Genomic DNA, 23,437 nt, shown 5'->3' with positions numbered 1-23,437 from the left:
CATTTGACCGCGGTGTGGTCTTCTGGCGGTCTCCTCCCGCCGGGGTCGGAATGACCCCCTAAAACATCTTATCCCACTGCAAGAAAGAGGGCATATGATTATTTTGGGTTTTGGTTTTACATTTGGGCCTTGAGAGCTTGTCTAGCTCTCAAAATTGTCCCTCTTGGAATGGTGAGGGCTGAACATTTTGGACTTAGGGACGCTGCCATGTAGAAAAATCCATAAGACCTAGATGCATCTGAAAACAAAACATCTGGGTGAGTCCAGGGTGGTGTGCTTTACATGCACCCTGTACCTATTTTCTTCCCCACAGTGCCCTGCAAACCTCCAACTTTGCTGGAAATCACACATTTTCCCTACATTTTTGTGATGGAACCTTCCGGAATCTGCAGGAATCCACAAAATTCCTACCACCCAGCATTGTTGCGTCTATACAGATAAAAAATCTTCGCCACTTGTCAGCCTAAAAACGTTTTTTTTTTTCCCAAACTGCTCTTTTGGACCTGCTTTGGTTCCCCTTCATTATTGACATGCTTTTGACCTTCCCTGTCACAGGCACTTGGCCCACCTACACAAGTGAGGTATAATTTTTACTAGGAGACTGAGGGGAACGTTGGATGGTAGGAACTTTGTCCCGGTGTGGTGATCCCTCACTGAAATGTGGGAAAAATGCCCCCTCTCTCCCCACCCCTTACAGAAACAGGTAGTTTTGTATTTGATAATTTTGATGTGTCCACATAGTTTTGGGGCATTTCCTGTCGCGCGCACTGGGCCTACCCCACACAAGTGGGGTACCATTTTTATCGGGAGACCTGGGGAAACACTGGGTAGAAGGAAGTTTGTGGCTCCTCTCAGATTCCAGAACTTTGCAGCACCGAAATGTGAGGAAAAAATGATTTTGTTGCCAAATTTTGAAGTTTGCTAAGGATTCTGGGTAACAGAACCTGTTGAGAGCACAACAAGTTACCCTATCCTGGGTTCCCCTAGATGTCTAGTTTTCAGAAATGTCCAGGTTTGCTATGTTTTCTTAGGTGCTGGATGAGCTAGAGGCCAAAATCCAGAACTAGGCACTTTGCAAAAAAACGGTCTGTTTTCTTTGGGAAAATGTGATGTGTCCACGTTGTGTTTTGGGGCATTTCCTGTCGCGGGCACTAGGCCCACTCACACAAGTGAGGTACCATTTTTATTGGGAGACTTAGGGGAACAGTGAGTGGAAGGAAATTTGTAGCTCCTCTCAGATTCCAGAACTTTCTGTAACCGAAATGTGAGGAAAAAGTGTTTTTTTGCCAAATTTTGAGGTTTGCAAAGGATTCTGGGTAACTGAACCTGGTGAGAGGCCCCGCAAGTCACTGCATCTTGGATTCCCCTATGTGCCTAGTTTTAAAAAATGCACAGGTTTGGTAGGTTTCCTTAGAGGCCAAAATCCGCAGCTAGGCACTTTGCAAAAAACATGTCGGATTTCAGTGTAAAAATGTGATATGTCCATGTTGCGTTTCCTGTCGCAGGCACTAGGCCTAACCACACAAGTGAGGTACCATATTTATCGGGAGATTTAGGCGGAAACAGAATAGAAGAACAAGTGTTATTGCCCCTTGTCTTTCTCAACATTTTGCTAATATGCTAATATGGGGACCCCGGAATTCTGAGATGTGCAAATAACCACTGCTTCTCAACACCTTATCTTGTGCCCATTTTGGAAATACAAAGGTTTTCTTAATACCTATTTTTCACTCTTTAAATTTCAGCAAATGAATGCTTTATACCCAGTATAGAATGAAAACCCGTTGCAAGGTGCAGCTCATTTATTTGCTCTGGGTACCTAGGGTTCTTGATGAACCTACAAGCCCTATATATCCCCGCAACCAGAAGAGTCCAGCAGGCATAATGGTATATTGCTTTAAAAAAATCTGACATTGCAGGGAAAAGTTACAGAGTAAAACGTGGAGAAAAGTGGCTAGTTTTTTTCACCTCAATTTTAATATTTTTTTATTTTAGCTGTTATTTTCAGTAGGATCTACATAAATGACCCATGGTAAATTCAGAATTTTTTCTACTTTTCAGAAGTGTTTAGCTTTCCGGGATCCAGCATTTGTTTCACACCTATTTCTGTCACTAACTGTAAGGAGGCTAAAAGCACAAAAAAATTGTTAAAATGGGGTATGTCCCAGTACAATGCCAAAATTGCGTTGAAAAATGTGGTTTTCTGATTCAAGTCTGTCTGTTCCTGAAATCTGGAAAAATTTTGATTTTAGCACCACAAACTCTTTGTTGATGCCATTTTCAGGGGAAAAAACCACAAGCTTTCTTCTGCAGCCTTTTTTCCCCATTTTTCTTTTAATGAAATGTTCGCTCTATTTTGGCTAATTTCTTGGTCTCCTTCAGGGGAACCCACAAACTCTGGGTACCTCTAGAATCCCTAGGATGTTGGGAAAAACAGGACGCAAATTTGGCGTAGGTAGCTTATGTGGACAAAAAGTTGTGAGGGCCTAAGTGCAAACTGCCCCAAACAGCCAAAAAAAAAGGCCTGGCACCGTGGGGGGGGGTACGCCTGGTAGGGGGTTAAGAGAGTGCTTAAAATTCTACTTGGACAAGACCAAGGGTATCAGGAAATCAGACCATCTTTTCATTGACTGTTGTCCACGGAGAACAGGTTTGGCATCCTCTAAACAAACTATTTCTGAATGGATTGTTTCGTGTATTCTACTGTCATAGCTGCTAGCAAAAAAATCCTTACCTGCGCACTCTACAAGAAAAGCTACTGCTGCAGCTCTGTTGAGAAATGTACCTATTGCTGAAATGTGTAAAGCTGCTACATGGAAATCTGCTCATCCTTTTACTAGATTTTACTGCCTGGATTCAGGAGCTAAAGCATACACTCAAGTAGGGCAGGCTACACTTTGTGGGATGGGCTTGCTATTTAATTCAGTGCTTATGACTGTTGATGAGAATCCCCTGGAAGAGAAGGTAAATTGCTTACCTGTAATCCTAGTTCTCTTCCAAGGGAATACTCATCAAAGTCATAAGCAAACCTGGACTTGAAGGTATGGCAACCCTCTGTCTACAGGATTCCTTAGTTTTCCGTAAACTCACCTGACATACCTGTCACCTGTGGGGCATGAAGGGATACAGGGGTATACTGTGAGGTTCTTAAAGGCACAGTGCCAGTTTTATGTATTGGCAGCCTATTGGTTAATTCCTATTCCCTTTCCTTTTTCTCTTAAATGTTTGTGGAAGGATATCTATCAATCTATCTATGGCACCATTTGACGAATTTCCCCAGAAGAGTGTTGTGGTGATTCTTGTTGAGCATGGAATGTTTCAGGGTGATCCTTCAAGCGGGGACGGAGAAAAGGGGGCTTACAAAATATTGCGTTTCCCATGTTCAATTCCATTGGATTCTTTAGACACGGCTACAGACCGAACCACTGGATGGAATTACACCAACTTTGGCGGAAAGCTAGCTGTCGGTACGCAGATTACACTTTTGCTTATTTGGTGTGAATCTGTTCAGTAATTTTTGATACTGATATTAAAGGGAAAATAAATTTGTATTTCTCTGGCTGCAGATAATTTGCAAAATTCGCACATTTTTCGCACATACATGTGCGCAAAGAAGCGTTGCAATTGGGTGGTCACAACCTGACTACACAGTTGCAGCTGCCATTTTATTTCATTGGACATGGTCCCTGAGGGTGAAAATCCAAATTGAAAGTGGCATAAAGGGTCAGGGTGAAGGTACCCTGACCCCGGTAGTGTGTTATAGGTGTGTTTTCGGTGCAAATTGTGTTTAAAATAATCTTGCATCACAAGTGCGATATTTGTGAAAATGTCCTAATTATTTCCGACTATGGAAAAATTTGAAAGAAAAACCACTCATTCATACACTAATTCATTCACTCATATATGCACCCAGAGGCTCATGCGCCCAGTCACACACCCACTCAGACACTCATGAACCCCCTCAAACCCACTCAGACTCACACACCCACTTTCAAACCCACTCACAGATCGACTGACAGACATAGGCTCTGTGTGCCAACCTGCACTGCCCACAGCCAAAGGACATGTGTGGGTTTCGGTGGTTAGAAGGGCTTAGCAGCAAGGCCTGGCTGCGGGCCGGGCCTTGCGACCAATCTTGGCCGTACGTCGAAGGGGTTGGAATAACTTGTAGGAATTAAAATTGCTTTACGTTAAAAAACCATTGAAATTCACTGTAAAAACCAAAGGTTACAGGGATGTTATAGTTAGGTTCTAATTTTACTCATACAAAACCATAGAATCTCAGCAGTTATAGTTAGAGTTCTTTTAAGTAACTATAACTTGTGCCTTAAGATAACTATAACTCGCACCTTTGCCATGCACACCTAATTGCTCCGCATATTATATCATTGATGGGGGGCGTATCCAGCCACCTCAGATAGCGGACATGTAGCCGAGGAGCTTCTGGGCCCTACATCTGGGTGAAAATGTACCTGCTTCCAGCGATTCTCCTGCCCTGAGCCCTCCTTTCCTCCTCCCAACAGCATTGTGAGCCGTGGGGGTGGGGGGGAGAGGGATGGGTGGGGGGGGGGGGGTGGCAGTGGCAGATGGTGGGCTGCTGTTTGCCTGGGCGCAACCGGCATCAGGTGAGACCGGCACCTCGAGGGGAGTGGGGATCGGCCCCTTGGTGGGTGTGCAGCAGCTCCTGCTTACCCCTTTTCCAGTGTGCGCCATGTCTGGGCTGAAGGCAGGGGCGCAGTGGCCGTGCGGGCCCAGGGGTGGCGACTCGGGCATCAAGGACGTAGATGCCCGGCCTACTCCAGGAGTGGCAGCCATTTTGCGGGGACATGGTCTGGCCGGTGGGCCGCCATTGAGAGGGCTGCCAGGTGAGTGGCGGAGGGCGCCTAGACAGCGACGAGACGCTGTGCACCTGGGTTGACTCCCAGGCCCTGTGAATGAGCAGATCTACCTGGTCCGGGTAGCCTCAGATACGGCCCTCTGCTCTAGTAATCACCCACTGGGGGCCTCGCAGAAGGTAAGACCCCCCCCCTGCTGTGACACTTTGACCCTTGGCTTGTGCGGGATGTCCAGTGGCCCCAAGATGTTGTCTGCGCTGTCGCTGGCTCCGTAGCTGAGAGCCCGATTTTGTCTGTGGGCCTATTCTGAGCTGGCGATCTGCACTGGTTGGGGCCCTAAACAGCTTGAAGAAATAGGGGCTTGCCGCCCCGGCCTCTCTGCTTTGCCTTTCGACACAGAGCCCAGTAAGAAGCCTAGAATTGCAGGGGCTGGGACAGAATTTCAGGATTGCCATTGTGAGTTGCCGTCCTGGTGTCCGGACCACCCTCCACAGATAAACTGGATATCATCCTTCAAGAAATATGCAACTCCAGGATGGCTCGAGCAACAGCTTGGGGCCATCACCACAGATATCACCTTGATCAAGGAAGATCAGTGAAAATTGGCAGGCCGAGTCAAAGACACTGAACACTCGGTTTCTACCTTAACACCTGAGATGACTGAGCAGAAAGCTCGGGTGTCACAGCTACATAAACAAATTAATTTAGAGCAGATGATGCGGAAGGCCAAGCATGCAGGAACAAAGTTTGGATCGTGGGTCTGCCAGAAGGCCTGGAAGGACCCCAGCCCACTCAATACATTGAAATATGGCTCTGAACGGTTCTAGCCCCAAAGGCCCACTTGGACCTCTTCACGGCAAAAGAGTACACAGAGTGCCGACGAAGCTTCCGATCCCGGGAGGGGAGGGGGGTGTCCCCCCTAGATCCATAGTGGCACAAATACTAAACTTCAGGTACAGGGACCATTTGTTCCGGGAGGCTCGCGAGAGAGCGCTGCTGACCATTGGAGTGAAGGTCTCACTATTGCCAGACTTCGCGCTAGCAGTACAATGCAGTGAAGCAGAGATTGCGCAGCGTCGGTCTCTCGTATGCCTTAATTTTCCCTGCCAAACTGAAAATTGTCCACAACCAGTGTGCTTATTTCTTCGAGACTCCGGAGGTCGCTCTGGACTGCCTGGACCTACAATATCCAGATTCTCACAAGCGCACTCTGCAAAATTCTCCGCCGGCACAGCTGAACCACTCGCACAAGAGGAGGCTAAGAAGTAAGCATATGGAAACTCACACGCTCCAACTCCCCAACAGGTCCTGGAAATTCAGCTTGAAGCCATCTGCTCGGCAACAGCCCTTCGAGACCTGGATCCTCCCCTGTCCGCATCGGTTCATCCTGAGGCAGTGTTTCAGATACAGAGACAGAAAGTAGCGTAGCCCTGTTCCCGACAAATGACGGAACAGACTTCAAATGAACTATTTGGTTGATATAGGTGAACAGTGGCCTACTCTTGCATAGCTCCTCTGCATCAGAGTATCCTTGACTGAACACTAGAGGAGATTGCCTCCTTCCACTTGACTCTAGACGTGATGTGCCCACCAACAATGGGGGACACCCAACAGCATCATGCTGTGGTCCTTGGTCAACATCTTGGTCGAGAGGGCTTTAGCTTTGCTCAGTGAGACCATTGTTTTAGCCTATAATGTCATCCTGCGCCATGATTTCCCTCGTCCGGGCCCAGCAAAGGTGCCTTAACCACCCACTGTGCACATTACTTGCTCTGCAGTTGGATAATGGCTCCCAGAAGTGCAGGCATAGATGTTATTGTTGACTTTATATTTTGTTATAGGAATTCTAATGGTCGAACAAACGTTTCTTTGCTGGAACAAGTATTCGGGAAGTTGTTAATATTTTTGCCACTGCTGCCATTGTTATGGGTATGGAGAGTACTAATACCAAATGTGAGTGACACTCCCCACATAATCTACAACACACATGATAAACATGCGCCTGAATTGTTACAATATTCTCACATGGAATATACGGGGAGTAGGCTCTCTTTACAAATGACACAACACTAGCACAAATTCACAGACACAAATACACAAAGCATACCTTCAGGAAACACACCTCACAAACTCAGAGACTCAAAAGTTTCTCCGAAGTGGAGAGGCCAGGTCTTGTCCACAGTATACTCTGCTTATATCAAAGGGACCATGATCTGGGTGCGAGCTGGGGTACCACTGCAAATACTTGATTCAAGAATTGATACACAAGGCTGTTATGTCTTCCAATGGGGGTGTTTGGATGGGGTGTTTGTATGCCCCTAATCAAGATCAGGATACATTTTTCGCACATCTCACATCCATGTTAGTGGATTGGGCACACATACCCTGGTTCTTGTGTAGGGACTGCAATGCAGTACTGGATGTACACCTAGATCGCTCTCACCACCATCTACCAACAGCAGCCCTGACTAAGCAAGCCAAAATGTTGAAACAGTGGGTACAGAATTGGGGGCTTTTTGACGTATGGCGCAACAGTAATTACCGAGAATATTCATTCTACACGCCCCCACACTCCCGACTGGACAGGTTCCTCTGCTCCACCCCTTTGCCGCCACAGATCACACAAGCAACATACTTAGGCAAAACACTGTCTGACCACAACCCACTGGAAATTACCTTAAAATGGGGGCTTTCCTCTACCCAGATCTCAACATGGCAACTCAGATCTATGCACCTACAGTCCATGCAATATCTCTCTATGCAAATGATATGATCCTATACTATAAGGGACCTACGAGCCAACTTGGTCTTGGCTGCAGACATATTAATGGAATTCAGTGACCTATCGGATCTACAGAATCAGCGCTGATAAATCATATTCATTCTTCTTAAATGATACATTTGCGAATCTGACTGTGCACTTCGGAACCCTTACCATTAAGATAGCTCCAACCTGTTTTCGATACCTTGGGATCTACATATATAGAGACCAATCTGACATACTGGCAGGCAACCTACACAAAGCTATCGCAGGAGCCCGATCGCAGGTAGCCTTCTGGTCCTCACTTCCATTATCGGTGGTGGGTCACCTAGCATTGGCAAAAATTGTGATGTTGCCATGCTTATTCTATTTGTTTACAAACCTACCAATTGTGGTTCCTGCTCAAACATATAAGACTATCAATTCCATACTAATAGACCTGATTTGGGGGTGGAGAAGGGCAGGAGGGGAGGGGCTTAGGAGAGTGGCCCTTAAGAAGCTGCAGAGACCACTGGATGAGGATGATCTGAGAGCTCCAAATTTCAAAGCCTATTACATAGCAGGTCAATTGCAATGGCTCTCATATTGGCTAGCGGGCCACAATTTGGAAGAGATAGGCTACACTAGGGACATGCTGTGGCGTGGGCGGTTACACCGACTGTTATGTCTGGGTCCAGACTGCCAATATCTGTAGGCACTCTGTCAGCTTATATGTTGAGCCCTTGGGAACCTGATGAACCATGGATACTAGGGGACCTCTTCCAAGAGGGCATCCTAATGTGACACATAGACTTCATACAAACCCATGGACGTGATGCACTGCTAATTACTCCAGCTATTACAGCACTCTTAACAACTTTTATAACATCATTAAAAATATCAATGAAACATTAGCAGTCAAATTATTGAACAGAGAACTGTGCGTGGTGGGGGTGCGTAGTTATTGTTACCTTACCTTAGGGCATGAGTTATAGTTACTTGAGCTAACCATAAATCTAAGAGGTGAATTTCGATGGTTTTGTACATTTAAAATGTGAGCCTAGCTATAACATCCTGTAACTGTTGTTTTTCAGTGAAGAGAGAGAGAGACACAGAGAGAGAGAGAGAATGTGTGTGTGTGTGAGAGAGAGAGAGAGAGAGAGAGAGAGAGAGAGAGAGAGAGAGAGAGAGAGAGAGAGAGAGAGAGAGAGAGAGAGAGAGAGAGAGAGAGAGAGAGAGAGAGAGAGAGAGAGAGAGAGAGAGAGAGAGAGAGAGAGAGAGAGAGAGAGAGAGGTTTTTTTTTTTTTCCACCATGTTAATTCCCATAGGACCTTTGAACACGACTACAGCTCGAATCACTGGACGGAATTACACCAAATTTGGCAGAAAGCTAACTGTTGGTTTGCCGATTATGCTTTGGGTGTTTGGTGTAAATCTGTTCAGTAGTTTAGGAGAAATTAAAGGAAATCCAAATGTGTATATCTGATGAGGTTGCGAAGCCTTCACAAATCATAACAAGCTCATGCAAGGAAATGCAGACCTCTGATTGGCTGCCAACACTTCAACCTGGAAGTGCTGGCAGCCATCTTGGGACTCTGCTTCAGCCGAGTCTCACAAAAAAGCATAAAAAAAGGAAAAGGGATCAGGTTAGAGACACCCTGTTCCCTTAGCTCTGGTGTTTGGGTCCCAGATGGACCCCGCTAGGGCAAAAAAGCACTTTAAAAAAAACAAAAAACTGTGAATTTGCTAATTCGTGGTAGTAATTTAAACAAAACAAAGAAGCGGTGTCCCGCACTTTTAATTTTTTTAAGCCCCTTGGGGCCTATAAAATTAAAAAAATTAGGGTGGGTGGATGGAGCCCACATCCTGGGTTTAGTATTGTCCTGGGGACCGCCACCTCCCCAGGGTTTATCATTTCTAATATGCGGGGAGGCTGTGTTGCCCCCTGCGCCCCAGGGATTGCCACCTCTCCGGGGCTTCTTTGAAATATAATGCTGGGTGCTGCCTGGCTCACCACAGCCCCAGGGACTGTCACCTCCTTGGTGCTCAAATGTAATGTAATGTGGGGATGCTGTACAGCCCCGGGACCGCACTGAAAGCTGAGGGTTCTATTAACAGTGGGCCTGTGGTTGTTTTCTTTCTTTAATTTCTTTTAAACTTCAAAATGTTAAAGTTCATACTGAAAGGTGATCTCACTCTTTTTAATTGACAAAAACATTTTTTTCATAAAAATCATATAAGCCAAAAACACTCTATCCCTCTCACTATTTCTCCCTTTCATTCTTTCTCCCACTCACACACCCTCTCAGACCCTTACGCACCCACTCACACCCCTACTCACAGACCCAATTAGACCCTTGTGCACCCACTCACACCCTTGTGGACCCACTCACAACCACACTCAGTCCCTAGTGCACCCACTCAGATTCTCAGACCCACTGAAACCCTCACACACCGCTCACAGACACCAACACACCCACTCACAGACCCACTAAGACAATGACACACTTACTTGTACACCCAGACAGAAACTCTCACACCCAGGTACACCCTGTCACACCTATTCTCACACCCAGAAAGACAGACCGCGGCCAACTCCAATGGCAGTGCGCCATGTGTGGTTGGGTGGTTAGGGGGATTGGCTGGGCATTTCCCCAACCCCTGTTAAGCACGGTCGAGGCCATCGGCAGCGCGGCGTTGGGTTGTTATGGGGGTTGATAGCAGGCCTTGCGGCCAACCCCTGCTGCTCACGGCCAAAGGCGGTACACAGTGTGGGGTGGGTTATTATAGGGTTTGGCTGCAGAGCCAGGCCACAGGCCAAAGGCCATGTGCAACAGTGGTTGGATTAACATAGTAATGAAAATTACTTTACGTTTAAAAAACACAACTGAAATTAACTGGAAAAAAAGTTCACACTGATGTTATAGTTTATAAATAGCATTATGAAAAAAAACAGAGAAATTCACTTAAAAAAACAGAGGTTACAGGGACATTATAGTTAGGCTGTTACAGTTGGAGTTATCTCAAGTAACTATAACTCGTATTGTAAGGTAACTCTGTCTCGCTTCCTCGCCATGCTTTGCTAGTTACTCAACAAATTATGGCACTCATGATTTCCTTGATAACATTATTCATAATATCAATGTAATATTTGCAGTAAACGATTTTTTCCAAAAAAGTGTGCATGCAGTGGCGGGTGTTATAGTTACCTTACGGCACGAGTTATAGTTACTTGAGATAACTCGAACTATAGCAGGTGAATTTCTATGGTTTTCTACATTTAAAAAGTGAGCCTAACTATAACTTTCCTGTAACCTTCAGTGCAGCGGGCAGGATCCGCTACAAATTCAAACAAAACGATGCATCTCCGGGATGCTGCTTCTCTGAAACAAAGTTTACTCGCCTAAATATCTCAGGTTATTTTCACTCTGAGTTGAAGCCCATTCTCTCTTACAGGAAACATGTTAAAGGTCATGGACTGGGATAACATCCGCTTCAATGCTGCTTCGTACCAGCTATATTAACAGCTATGTTAACACTTTGCTGTACAACGGGTGGAACATGTTGATGTCCTTCTTGGTGCAAATTCAATAAAATAACGAAATAAAAAGCGCTAAACCCGGCGAGGAGATGGGGTAACATCACTGCTGACACGATAGTTTTGCGATTCTTGTACAAGATCGCTGTGGCAATACTAGCAGTGACTCTTCGCTTCTTTAGGAAGAATATGGATTCGACAGTAAATCGTTTTCTCTCATGGTAACCCTAAACAAAGTAAGAAAACGCAGTATTCTTGTAGTTAAATTTCGTAAGACTTTTGGTATTTTGAACGCTCGAACATCAGTGGCGGAAAAACTATGACCCTTTAGTGTAAACATAACGGAAGGATGCTAATCATGCATATAAACGAGCAGTCAAGAAACCAAACTTTTCTTTCTAAATAAAAATGGTTGTTTCGAATTTGGTAAAGAACTGAGAGATCGTCCTAAACAGTCACATAATCTACCTTCAATTTAAAAATTAAGTCAATTGTTCAATTTTATTTATAGGTCTGATCACTCAGTTTTCAAGGCTCTTAAGAGCAACATTTGCAGAGTGGTCCAATGCTGGTTATCACTCAGACTGATCTTGAGTCTTGTAATAGTGTCTGCCACTTAGGTGAAGACGATTGTTTGCCAATCGTGTTCGCCGACAAATCGTTTGGCTCCCCTGGGCAGCCACTTTCTCCTAAACTGCACAGAAGCTGTGTCACTAGACTCCGGCTACCTAAAGTTATTATTAACGCATTACAATCTACCCGTCTGGTCCCGATTAATTGAAATTGATCTGCTATTGGTCTGTTGTTCCTTTACTAAAAAAAAAAAATCGGCCCCTGTATGTGTTCATTCGTGTGTGTGCGCTCGCGTATGTGTTCGAGTCGGGTTGTATTACTGGCGGCAGGTAACTAAATGAACGTCACGCTTTAATGCCGGAAGGAGCTCAGTGCGCCACTTGAGAGCACGACATTTAGATATCAACAATACAGTGCGAACGGCGCTTGCAGAGGCTGCGGTAATCTGCGCGCTAGTGAAAAAAAAAGATGAACGATTCAAAGGGCGCATTGAGCTAGATATTATACTCACTTCTTTGAACTTGGCCTCATGGGCCGCCAGTTTAAAAGATTGTACAACATTATATGCAGCCTAGCCGAATAAAAATATTTTCCAAGGACATTGCTTCATAAGTTAGACAGTTGTCCCTATTTAAAATCTGTGTAATTTAAAAATAGTTGGAGTTCATATCTGGCAAAAAATACACACGAGACAATTGACATGCGCTTCTTCTGGCACCAATATTGGACCGTTCGCGTGCGTAATTTGTACGAATGCTCATTACAGGACACCGCAGTGGATAATACTGGCCACCAGAGGGCAGTCTTAGCCTCTGTTGGCAAGATGTCGTTAATGAATTGTCCAGGCTCCGATTTGTTGAGAATTTTGCTTCTCTTTTACGGAAAGAAATGCCGACTTCTGCGTAATAGCGCTCTGTTATGTATAAACGCATGCCTGTGGTGTGTTTTTTAAAGGAGCTCATGTATCACAAGTTGTCAGAGACTACGATTTTGTAGCTTGATGCATTTGGAGTCTACTTTTCATTGTTTAAATCTAATTTATTTACAGTGTGATTTGGGGTTTTAAGAAGTATGTCATTTTGATTATTTTAATGTACCCACGGTTATACGTACTCAAAAGTAACAATATCGACTCTGGGGGGCGGGGCTCGTTTACTTTTAGTTTTCTTGCTAGATTTCTCGTCCCACTTTAGAAGCAGCTTTGAGGCGTTTCACTGGGCTGCTAATGCGTGTTCATTTAGTCATCGTCCGCTGTAGCCTTTTAGTTTCCGACTAAACCGGCTGTATTGCATAAAGGCTGCTCAACAGGGTTCATTGCAGTGCGAGTCTCCACGTTCGCCCCGACTCCTTGTGTGGAACGGGCAGAGTTCGTTCTAAGGTTGTTTAGTGTATTAAATTCCAGCCTTCTGAGATGTCTTATTCGGGCATAACGCTTGTGTTCACATTTGCCAAAGTGGCGTGTATAGACAGCTTCAACAGGTGATGTTCTATCCCTTTATTGGTTTGCTTTGTCGAAAACATGCCTCACATAGGTACACTTTAAAATTAAGCTTCGGTTGAAGTGGACGTCCGGAGTTACGTGAGAATAGCGCATAGCAGTATTTTGGGTTCTTTTATTTTTTTAGCACTTTTTGGGGTCTTTATTTTGTATTATGTTGAGGAGTTGATTTGAAACGGTGACACCATGACAAATGGAAGCGCTTGAGTTTGACAGAGCCAAGCTAAAGCGTGTCTCCTTCCTGTCTTTAACAGCAAAAGCCAAAGAAAGAAAATCTTCCACAAAGAAGCGGGATGTGCTTTATAACGCACTGCACATTAGTGAAGGAAGACGACAGCTGTTTAATGAGAAGAGGCGCTTGCGAATTATTTACTCGTGGAGAAACTGCAGGCCAGCTGCAAGCCTGCCCTAGTTTAACCTGGCCGGGCAATTACTGTTAGTTACGTTGCTCGGATGAGCCAGTAAGGTGAAGACCGTCAGACCTTCCTCGAGTCCTGCATCGCTCCTATGTTAACCTGCACCTAGGGTAGGCCTTAAAGGCGCCATCTTGCACACACGGCTTTAGTGCATGGTAAATGCAACCAGCACAGCCTTTAAACTCCGCTTCCCTTTGCCATCGCCTTGAAACAGATGCCTGCTGCGAAGCAGTATGTCTAAAATAACCCTGTGCATCAGCGGAAACCCGATCCCTGATCTATCCACTGTGAAATCTAAGCCGCGTGCATGTATTCCCAGGGCACCGCTTTCCTTTGGCATCCTCGCCCTCTCCCGCCGCACAGTTTTATTGCCCTCATTTATGCTCACACCTGCAGTGACAGCTGCGAGAATGACTGCAGGCAGGGGCTTGTTAGAAGAATGGGCTGAGAAGTTAAAGAACGCTTCATGTCCCCCTCTATTAAACCGCTGTAAAACATCAGGATTCCCACAGGAAAGGGCTCATTAAGGAAGGTGGAGGACCTGTGCTGCTGAAGTGAGAGGGGAAGGGGGTGTGAGGCTTGGACTCAGGAGAGGGCATAGGGCGTGTGCGTGTATACACTGCACCACCACCCTGCCGCCCAGGCCTGGCACTGCAGCCATGCAGCACAAGTGCCACTGAGCAGCTGCAGCTCCCAGACCGTGTGCTGCCGTGTAAATTGTTAGGACTCATCTGTCATCGAGTAGGAGAGAGGATGAGGCCGGTGTCCTGGAGATAGCAGTGGTGTGAGAGGCAGACTCAAAGTACAGCACTCCTCATCAAGGCAGCAGAGGTCGTCAGGCCATATATCTGTATGCTACAACACACATTAAATACGTGTTTTAAATTGCAAAGTAACAAACATCATCTTGAATGCATTCCAAGATGCTATGTTTTAAGCAGCACATAAATACCTCGGAGAGGAGAATAATAAAATCCATTCGTGGGTAAGAGGTTTGTGCATATATTTATACCACTTCTTGGTTATGGTGAAGATTGGAAACGTCACTGGGTGTGGTATGTAGCTGAAAGCGAGTCCAGCATGGCATAATGAATCCCCCAAGTGTGTCTATATATGTGCTGTCCATAGAGTGCAGAACTTGCACGGTTTATAGTTCTCACTCACGTGTATATTTGGTTTCGCAGTGCATTCTTTCTACCTAGTGCATGTCCGATTCAGAGTCGAGCATGCTCTTGCCCATCTGCATTAGTGCTACAAAGCTGATGCCCTGCTGCTGTGGTAAATGTCAATTTTTGGAATGGTGCGCCTCTGTCTGAGTCCATGTCTGGTGAAAAGATGATGTATACCTTAAATACATTCCTGGTTCGTAGATGGTGCTGGGGTGGATGTGTACTTCAGAGATGGTGCTATCCTGTTCGAGTGCATGATTATTTTAGAGATGCATTACACGCAGATAAGTCACAGGTTTCTGTTGGTGAATGCTTGTCCATATTACACCTGTTCATTGTGCGATACTGGAATTTGTAGTGTTGATGCCTTCGTGCGCAGGTGATGATCTGATTCAGAGATTCATCCCTCACCCACAGTTACATGTCTTTCTTCTTTCCGACTTGTTTTCTGTCTTGTTAAGTGATGTATTCTACTGCTTAGTTGCATGTCTTGTTCATTGATGCTGTACTTCATGTCTAGGTGTATGTCGGGTTCAGAAATGTTAGTGCATGCCTAATTCAGAGACGCTTCGATCATGCCTTGAGTGCATGTCTGGTCAGAGGTGCTGCCCGCCTGTCATTTCCAGTTCTGGTTCACAAAGGCTTTCTTTCTACCAAGGTGCATGTCTAGTTCAGAAATGGTAACTTCTGCACTTGTGCATGATTGATTCAGAGTTGGTTTACTTGCAAGTGCTGCAGGTTTGTGTAAGAATGTGCTTGTCAGTATTGCACGCACTCAGTGTACAAGTGCTGATCTTGCACTGTCCGTCCCTCTTTCTCAGACATGTGTCTGACCCCGAGATGTAGCTCTCACCCTTAATTGCATGTCTCTTTCAGAGATGTCCTTTTCCAGCCTGCATGCATGTTTGTCTGTAGATAGTGCCCTACTGCTCAGGTGCTTGTCTGATTCGAGGACACTGCAATCTGCATGTCTCTTTCAGAGATGATGAACTCTTACCCATGTGCATGTCTGGCTCTGAGACGCAGGTGTGTGTCTGGTTCTGAGATGTTGTCCTACATCACTGATTAAAATCGCTTACCGTGAAGAAGACCTGCTATATTAATAGGATACTGTGGGCAGAAACAGCACCTATTGAGATTCATACAGATTTTTGGGGGGTATATTGATTTCTTGGACAGGTCGTAGACACTTCCTATCATTTTGCCTGTTCTCTTCACACTAGACTCTGACATTACACCACTTTGTTGTGTGAAAATACTTTTTCTACATAAATTCCCCGTACATGTATTTTGTTTATCCCTGATAATGGTTTGGTAACCTTTATAAATCTCCTGCTTGGCAGCACAGCTGTCGCAAGGCAATCAATTACGTGAACATTACTGGAGAGGGAGTTTGGCTCCGTCCACATGTTGGGAGCCAGGAGTGCGTGTTTTTTGATTGGGAGGAAGTTGTGTGCTTCCACAAAAAAATGTTTTCCCTCCACACAGCTGTGATTGTTTTGTTTATTTATCCAGCTGCCTGAGCTTGAACTTTCATGGGCACACGCATGGCATTGTAATGCTATTGAACTGTCTTAGATAACCAGATGAATGATTTGTGTTGTGTTTATCTGGCTGCAGCTCAGCCTAGAAGAGGGTATTCATTAACCTACATGGATTTATAGGCCTGGCTTGACAATGCAACTGACACCTAATCTTTTAACCCACACCAATATTATTCAACAGTTCTTTGCTTCCACACAAATACATATTCATTCCCATTCTGTGTACTTGTAATTCTTCGCATTACCATACAACATTAATTTAAAGCCAGACCTGTTGGCATTGCCGATGTTTGTTTTCTACAAGAAGATTCATTAATGTGGACTATAGAAAGTAAAAACAACAAGTGATGGACAGAATGCTGAACATTGTCAAACACTCACCCCCAGTCACAGATCTGGGTTTAATCCATCGTTCTTTTGCTCACCATGCCACCCCAGTTTGGACCCAGCCATATGCAAATCAGTCTTGACCCTGTTCCTCATGGGAACAGTCCAGCCCGAACTGCCAAGCCAGGTCCTCACTGGACCGGAAACAAGCATCCTGGGACCGGTTTCGGGGTTTCACCCCTCATCAGCCAGGCTAGCTTGAATCCAGTGGCATGGGAAGCACGGGACCCACGTCTGGGCATACCCTTCCCACTTAGGGCGACAAAGCAAAAACAACAAGTGATGGACGGAATGCTGAACATTGTCAAACACTCACCCCCAGTCACAGATCTGGGTTTAATCCATCGTTCTTTTGCTCACCATGCCACCCCAGTTTGGACCCAGCCATATGCAAATCAGTCTTGACCCTGTTCCTCATGGGAACAGTCCAGCCCGAACTGCCAAGCCAGGTCCTCACTGGACCGGACCGGTTTCGGGGTTTCACCCCTCATCAGCCAGGCTAGCTTGAATCCAGTGGCATGGGAAGCACGGGACCCACATCTGGGCATACCCTTCCCACTTAGGGCGACAAAGCAAAAACAACAAGTGATGGACGGAATGCTGAACATTGTCAGACACTCACCCCCAGTCACAGATCTGGGTTTAATCCATCGTTCTTTTGCTCACCATGCCACCCCAGTTTGGACCCAGCCATATGCAAATCAGTCTTGACCCTGTTCCTCATGGGAACAGTCCAGCCCGAACTGCCAAGCCAGGTCCTCACTGGACCGGAAACAAGCATCCTGGGACCGGTTTCGGGGTTTCACCCCTCAACAGCCAGGCTAGCTTGAATCCAGTGGCATGGGAAGCACGGGACCCACGTCTGGGCATACCCTTCCCACTTAGGGCGACAAAGCAAAAACAACAAGTGATGGACGGAATGCTGAACATTGTCAAACACTCACCCCCAGTCACAGATCTGGGTTTAATCCATCGTTCTTTTGCTCACCATGCCACCCCAGTTTGGACCCAGCCATATGCAAATCAGTCTTGACCCTGTTCCTCATGGGAACAGTCCAGCCCGAACTGCCAAGCCAGGTCCTCACTGGACCGGAAACAAGCATCCTGGGACCGGTTTCGGGGTTTCACCCCTCATCAGCCAGGCTAGCTTGAATCCAGTGGCATGGGAAGCACGGGACCCACGTCTGGGCATACCCTTCCCACTTAGGGCGACAAAGCAAAAACAACAAGTGATGGACGGAATGCTGAACATTGTCAAACACTCACCCCCAGTCACAGATCTGGGTTTAATCCATCGTTCTTTTGCTCACCATGCCACCCCAGTTTGGACCCAGCCATATGCAAATCAGTCTTGACCCTGTTCCTCATGGGACGGACGGAATGCTGAACATTGTCAAACACTCACCCCCAGTCACAGATCTGGGTTTAATCCATAGTTCTTTTGCTCACCATGCCACCCCAGTTTGGACCCAGCCATATGCAAATCAGTCTTGACCCTGTTCCTCATGGGAACAGTCCAGCCCGAACTGCCAAGCCAGGTCCTCACTGGACCGGAAACAAGCATCCTGGGACCGGTTTCGGGGTTTCACCCCTCATCAGCCAGGCTAGCTTGAATCCAGTGGCATGGGAAGCACGGGACCCACGTCTGGGCATACCCTTCCCACTTAGGGCGACAAAGCAAAAACAACAAGTGATGGACGGAATGCTGAACATTGTCAGACACTCACCCCCAGTCACAGATCTGGGTTTAATCCATCGTTCTTTTGCTCACCATGCCACCCCAGTTTGGACCCAGCCATAAGAAAGTAAACAATTTTTCAGATGATGGTAGGCCTCCTTCCTGGTGCTCAGATTCTTAGGTTCATCTACTCTCTCTCTGTTTTATTAAAATAGTACAACGTTATTTGCTTTGTGCATGGTTCACCCTAAAACACATCTCTGGTGGAACTCTTTGGTTCACTGGAAAATTCCTGAATTAAAAAAATATATATTAATCTATTTATCTGCAGTTGTTGGTAGTATACATGCACACTGTTGTTCGCATGGCCTACAATTATATTGCAACAAATGCAACTAATGTTTCCTGCTACAGTTTTGGAAGCAATCTAGGAAGCATCCACAGCATTCCTAAAACCCTGCGTGAAAAATGTCTTATACTTAAAACTTTCAATTGTCAACTCTTCTTGTTCTTTCAGTGACTTTTTCTGTTCTAACCTCTGCATGCCTTCTCTGTCCAAATACAGCCTACTTACTTTGTCACATGCCTGTTTTCTTTACTTCCCTCTTTTCATTTCAAAGGCCAGATCCTCTCCTTTAAAAGTCATGTCCCTGCAACCTAGCAATACCTAATCGCCTGTGGCTCATCTATTAATACCGTGAACCAAGGCATGATTTCACATATCCTAGTCTTTCACTATGGCTCATACTTAGCTCCTAATAATTTAATATATCACATAGAAACTTGAGTAAATTGCATGGCTTCCTTAAGAGTACAAGACTAATCCCAATAACCAACAATAAGCCAAAGGGAAAAAAAACCTACTAACCCTGGGTTCTGAGCAGTGTGCCTCCCCATGTTAAGATCTACAATACCTCTTTAGAGGTAGTAAGTGCTAAATACATGCAATGTAAATAAAACAGTGTGTAACACACTGATACTATAACACTCAGTGATTGGGCAGTCCATTGTAGTTCATACAGACTGCATAATAGTTTGCTTATACCCTTCACACTCATTCTCCACATAAGACAAAACTGCTAAGCGTCATGTCCATCACCCTGTACTGTACCAGTACACAGCAGTGAACCACCCACCACAAACATAAACAGGCATGGATTTACTTAAGAGATCGGTCACATGTCGATGGCCAACAGTGAACTTAAATTTAGTTCACCACTTCGGGTCCAAAATAGTTACATGCGATAACCGCCTTTTGCCATCTCACAGTGGCAATCAGATATGGGATGATAGTGACAAAGTCCATCCCAGCAGATCTCTGATCTTTTTTTCTCCAACTTACACCTGCTCAGGATCATAAACTTTAAACAGAATATCTCAGAATCGACAGCCCAGTGCAGTAACCAGCTAAGTAGACTATGACAATAAGCAATACCATAAAGGGTCCTGCAGAGCTTATAAAAGCTGCCAGCTTACTGAAAATGATAAAGTGCAAACCTGTCTCTGACACTTCATCCATCACACTGCTAAGCACTTGTCATTTAACATAACCCCACTGTGGTGGTCCTCACACCCGACATAGAAACACTTACCACACAGGATCAAAAACAAAGACAACACCTTTTCGACCACACACCGTACATGATGTAGCATGCTACCCATGTAGGCAAGCACTTTTGTGCCCCACATAGGGGTAGTGAGAGCTATGTCAATGTTGTAATACAATACAGCATTGGTGCATGTTTGTTTCGAAGTTGTGCCCCTGCTTCCTGGTGCAGATGTAGCTCAGAGTTGGTGCTGGGAGTACGTGTTAGGATTTGAGACTGCTCTCACACTCAGGTGCTTGCCTGCTTCGAAGATACCACCTGTATGCAAGCCTTGTTGGACAATGTCGCTTTTATGCGCAGGTGCATGTCTGCTTCAGAAAAGTTGCTTGCTACCCCCGAGAGCATACTTGAAAGTATTGAGTACCGGAAGGTGTGTTCTCCTTATCGGTTTGTACGCTGGATGTGCCCATTTAGCTCTGTGATAAGACCAGGTCTCTTATGAACTGTCCGTGGGAGTGTGACATTGCAGAGAGGGGTAGGAGAGAAAAAAGTCTGTTTATGTTATTGTCTGCCCTTCAATATATATATTTATTAATACTTTCATGAGAGCGCTCGTGTAGTTTAGGAAAACACCTGCCTCTCATTGACATGATATTCTGCAGAAATACTTGTAGCTATGAGCAGACATCATCTTCTTTTCAACTGGCACATTGGCAGCTTTTTGAAGGATACCCTTCTCCTACCTCATTGGCACAGAAATACAGGAAATACAAGGGCTACCCATTCTTCCCAATTGGAACCTCGTTGTGTACATTTTGGCACAGATGGCATATTGTCATTGTGCTTATCGAGATGCACCAGCATGTGCAGTTCTTGCCAGTCACATCCCAGGGGGCATGAACAATATGAGGACGCCTGCCTCCAGCCTGGAACAGATGGATAAAACAAGCATTTACGCGAGACGCCAAGCAGTGGGCATCAGAAGGCTACCAGGGGCATCCCATGAGTGTGTTAATGAGGCTACTAGGGCATCATGCCTTCAGCATCCATTTTCAAAGTCCCCAGTAGCACCTCGCAAGCATACCTACAGTAAGGCGCCAAGGACTCCCACGAACTTATGTTCTGAGGACTGCCAGGGGCTTCCACAAGATATTTCCAAGTGTTTCTGAAGTTCATGTTTAGAGGGATGCAAGTAGCATCCTTCAAGTCTCCATTTTGAAACCGGGCTACGATTGAGATATCCAACCCAGTAACCCTAGGTGACTGCTTGGCCATCAGGCTGTGTGATGCATGCAAGTTTGTCTGCTGGCTAGATGTATAGTAGTCATACAGGTACTAAAGTATGGGAAGGTGCTGACAGATCATGTATAGTGCATTCAGACACACGGCCTGCATGTGGGCCTACAGGGCTGAATACGTGGGCATAGAGAGCTAATGTGTTGGAGGGGTGACAGAACAAGCGTGGTGCATAATAACACGGCCTGCATGTACAAAAGGGCAGCCCTGGTGAATACATGGTCATAGAGGGGCTAATGCGATGTGGGGCACATAATCAAGAGTGCCTAGAGGACTGGCTGAATACGTGACCTTATACAAAATGAGCCTCTTTGTAGCAGGGTCGGTTCTGATAGCGTGAGCACACGTCCTTGGGGTGGCTGCATTAGATATTTTTCCAAAAAGATAAGCTAGTAGCCGTGCTCTGGTATAGATATGCACATCCGGCTCTGGTGCGCTGCCGACTGTACACTTGAGTTCTCTGTTTAAATGTGTCCATCCTGTGGGGGCTGCGTCTCTTCGCAGTACTGCGCTCTCTCCAGCGCAGCCTCCTTGTTTAACTGGCCCGCTTGTCGTTTCCCAGGGGAGGGGTGCCTGGACAGCCCCACCTGCCTCAGGATGAGCCAAGGTTCCCTTTGAACCATTGGCCTTGTCCGTAACGAGCGGCAGTAACAAGTGTTCTCCCTCAGGTGCTCGGTATTAGCCCATGCAGAATTACTTCCTGTGCAAATAGTTGTTAAACCATTACTGCCTTCACAAACACGGCAGCGTTTTTTCTGAATTGCTGGATCCCGGGACGGAAACATCACCGCCCTTGTTTTATGGGAAGCTTTGAGTACCTTCGCACCATTTCATTAACAAACTGTCCAGCGTGGGAAGCAGTCTGCAAACCCCATGAATCCCGCCTTTTATCACCGTCCTTTCTAAAAAAAAAAAAATGTTGTAGTCGCTGACTGTCCACCTGGGCACCTCTGCAAAGGCTCCTGTTCAAATGCCAGAACAGTCTGTGGCGCCTATTCGAAGATGCTAGTGTTGTCCTTCCTATAAGTACACTTTTTTTGTACCAACACCGCTCCTCCCGTGTGTTCCTCCATATGAAGTGAAGTCGTGGTTCGCAAACGTCTCTTCAAAGCGCTTCCCTTTCCCTCCTCTGTCATATCATTCCCTCCCATTAGATGACATTTCTGGTCCTTACGAACTGAGGCATACAATTCTTGCATCCTTGGTGTTACCTTGGTGACGAAACAGACGGATGTATACTTTTTTATACTCTTATCTGAAGGTGTCATTTTATTGCATTTTAAAATTCCCAAACCGTGAAAATATACCGACGTTCACCAAAGCCAAGACATTTGCTTACTGGTTATGTCAAATCTCATATTTAACAGCAATTATGATGATATTCTGTGTTTCAATGTGTGCCTAAATTGTTTTATTGTGCCCTTTTTTTTTTTTTAGAGGAAGTGACAAGAAAGTGGTGAAGATTTTGACAGGACTGCCACTGAATGAGGTATAAAGCACTCGTGGAAACGAGAAAATTAACCCTTTTCAAATGTGTGGAATGGAGGGGACCGGTCATTGGAGGAGTGGTGGCGAGATGGTGCCCTGCATTCTTGGTGCTTGTTCATGTGTCAAAGTAGGAGAGCCCAAGATAGTCCTTGAAGTGGCTCGTGAACGCTTCCCACTTGAGCATTCCAACCCTTTGAGGGGAGGGTATTTTCCTTTTCCGCTCGTCTGGTTAGCAAAAGTACTAATGAGGCAAGTGTGTTTTTTTGTGAGCCTAGCATCAGCCTCCTCTGTGAAGTGGCTGGAACACGTGACCGGTTCTTTTTCTAGTTTACAGATCAAGTCATCAGGTAGAATATTTGCGCCCTGAGCCTGAGGTGGTATGTCCGCTGAATGTGCCATGTCCGCTGAATGTGCCACCTTTATGTAACGAGGAAGGTCGGCGGCAAATAGCCTGCGATTCCTTGGGCATCCTGAAAGCCTGGACTGGGTTAATCTTTGGGAAAGAAATGCTCTTAAAATAAAGGGCATTGTGCGGAAGTCTTCCTGTAAGTCACATAAGCAGGAAATTCATCAGGTTTCAGGAGATGCCGGTAAGCAGGAATGCACGGTCACATCAGGCTTTTTGACCCAGATAACTAGCTAGGGTCATAAACACACTATGAGTCATGCAAAGAGCTTGTCCACAACTGGCTTGCTGTGCTATAAAATCTCCTAGGCCTCCCTTTTAA

At 45.7% G+C, this 23,437-nt stretch overlaps 1 protein-coding gene across 3 annotated transcripts in view; it reads left to right on the top strand.

Annotated features, from left to right (window-relative positions):
- Positions 1–23,437, top strand: part of SARNP (SAP domain containing ribonucleoprotein) — a 432,317-nt gene that overhangs the window by 139,593 nt on the left and 269,287 nt on the right. For all 3 annotated transcript variants that reach the window (XM_069230612.1, XM_069230611.1, XM_069230613.1), the window contains one exon: positions 22,659–22,710. In XM_069230612.1, the coding sequence (XP_069086713.1) occupies positions 22,659–22,710 (52 nt within the window). The remainder of the gene's footprint in view (positions 1–22,658; positions 22,711–23,437) is intronic.

Source organism: Pleurodeles waltl, chromosome 4_2 (assembly GCF_031143425.1).
Source record: "Pleurodeles waltl isolate 20211129_DDA chromosome 4_2, aPleWal1.hap1.20221129, whole genome shotgun sequence".
In the NCBI taxonomy this organism is placed as follows: Eukaryota; Metazoa; Chordata; class Amphibia; order Caudata; family Salamandridae; genus Pleurodeles; species Pleurodeles waltl.
The sequence above is the reverse complement of the archived record's forward strand: the minus strand, read 5'-3'. Positions and strand labels throughout refer to the sequence as shown.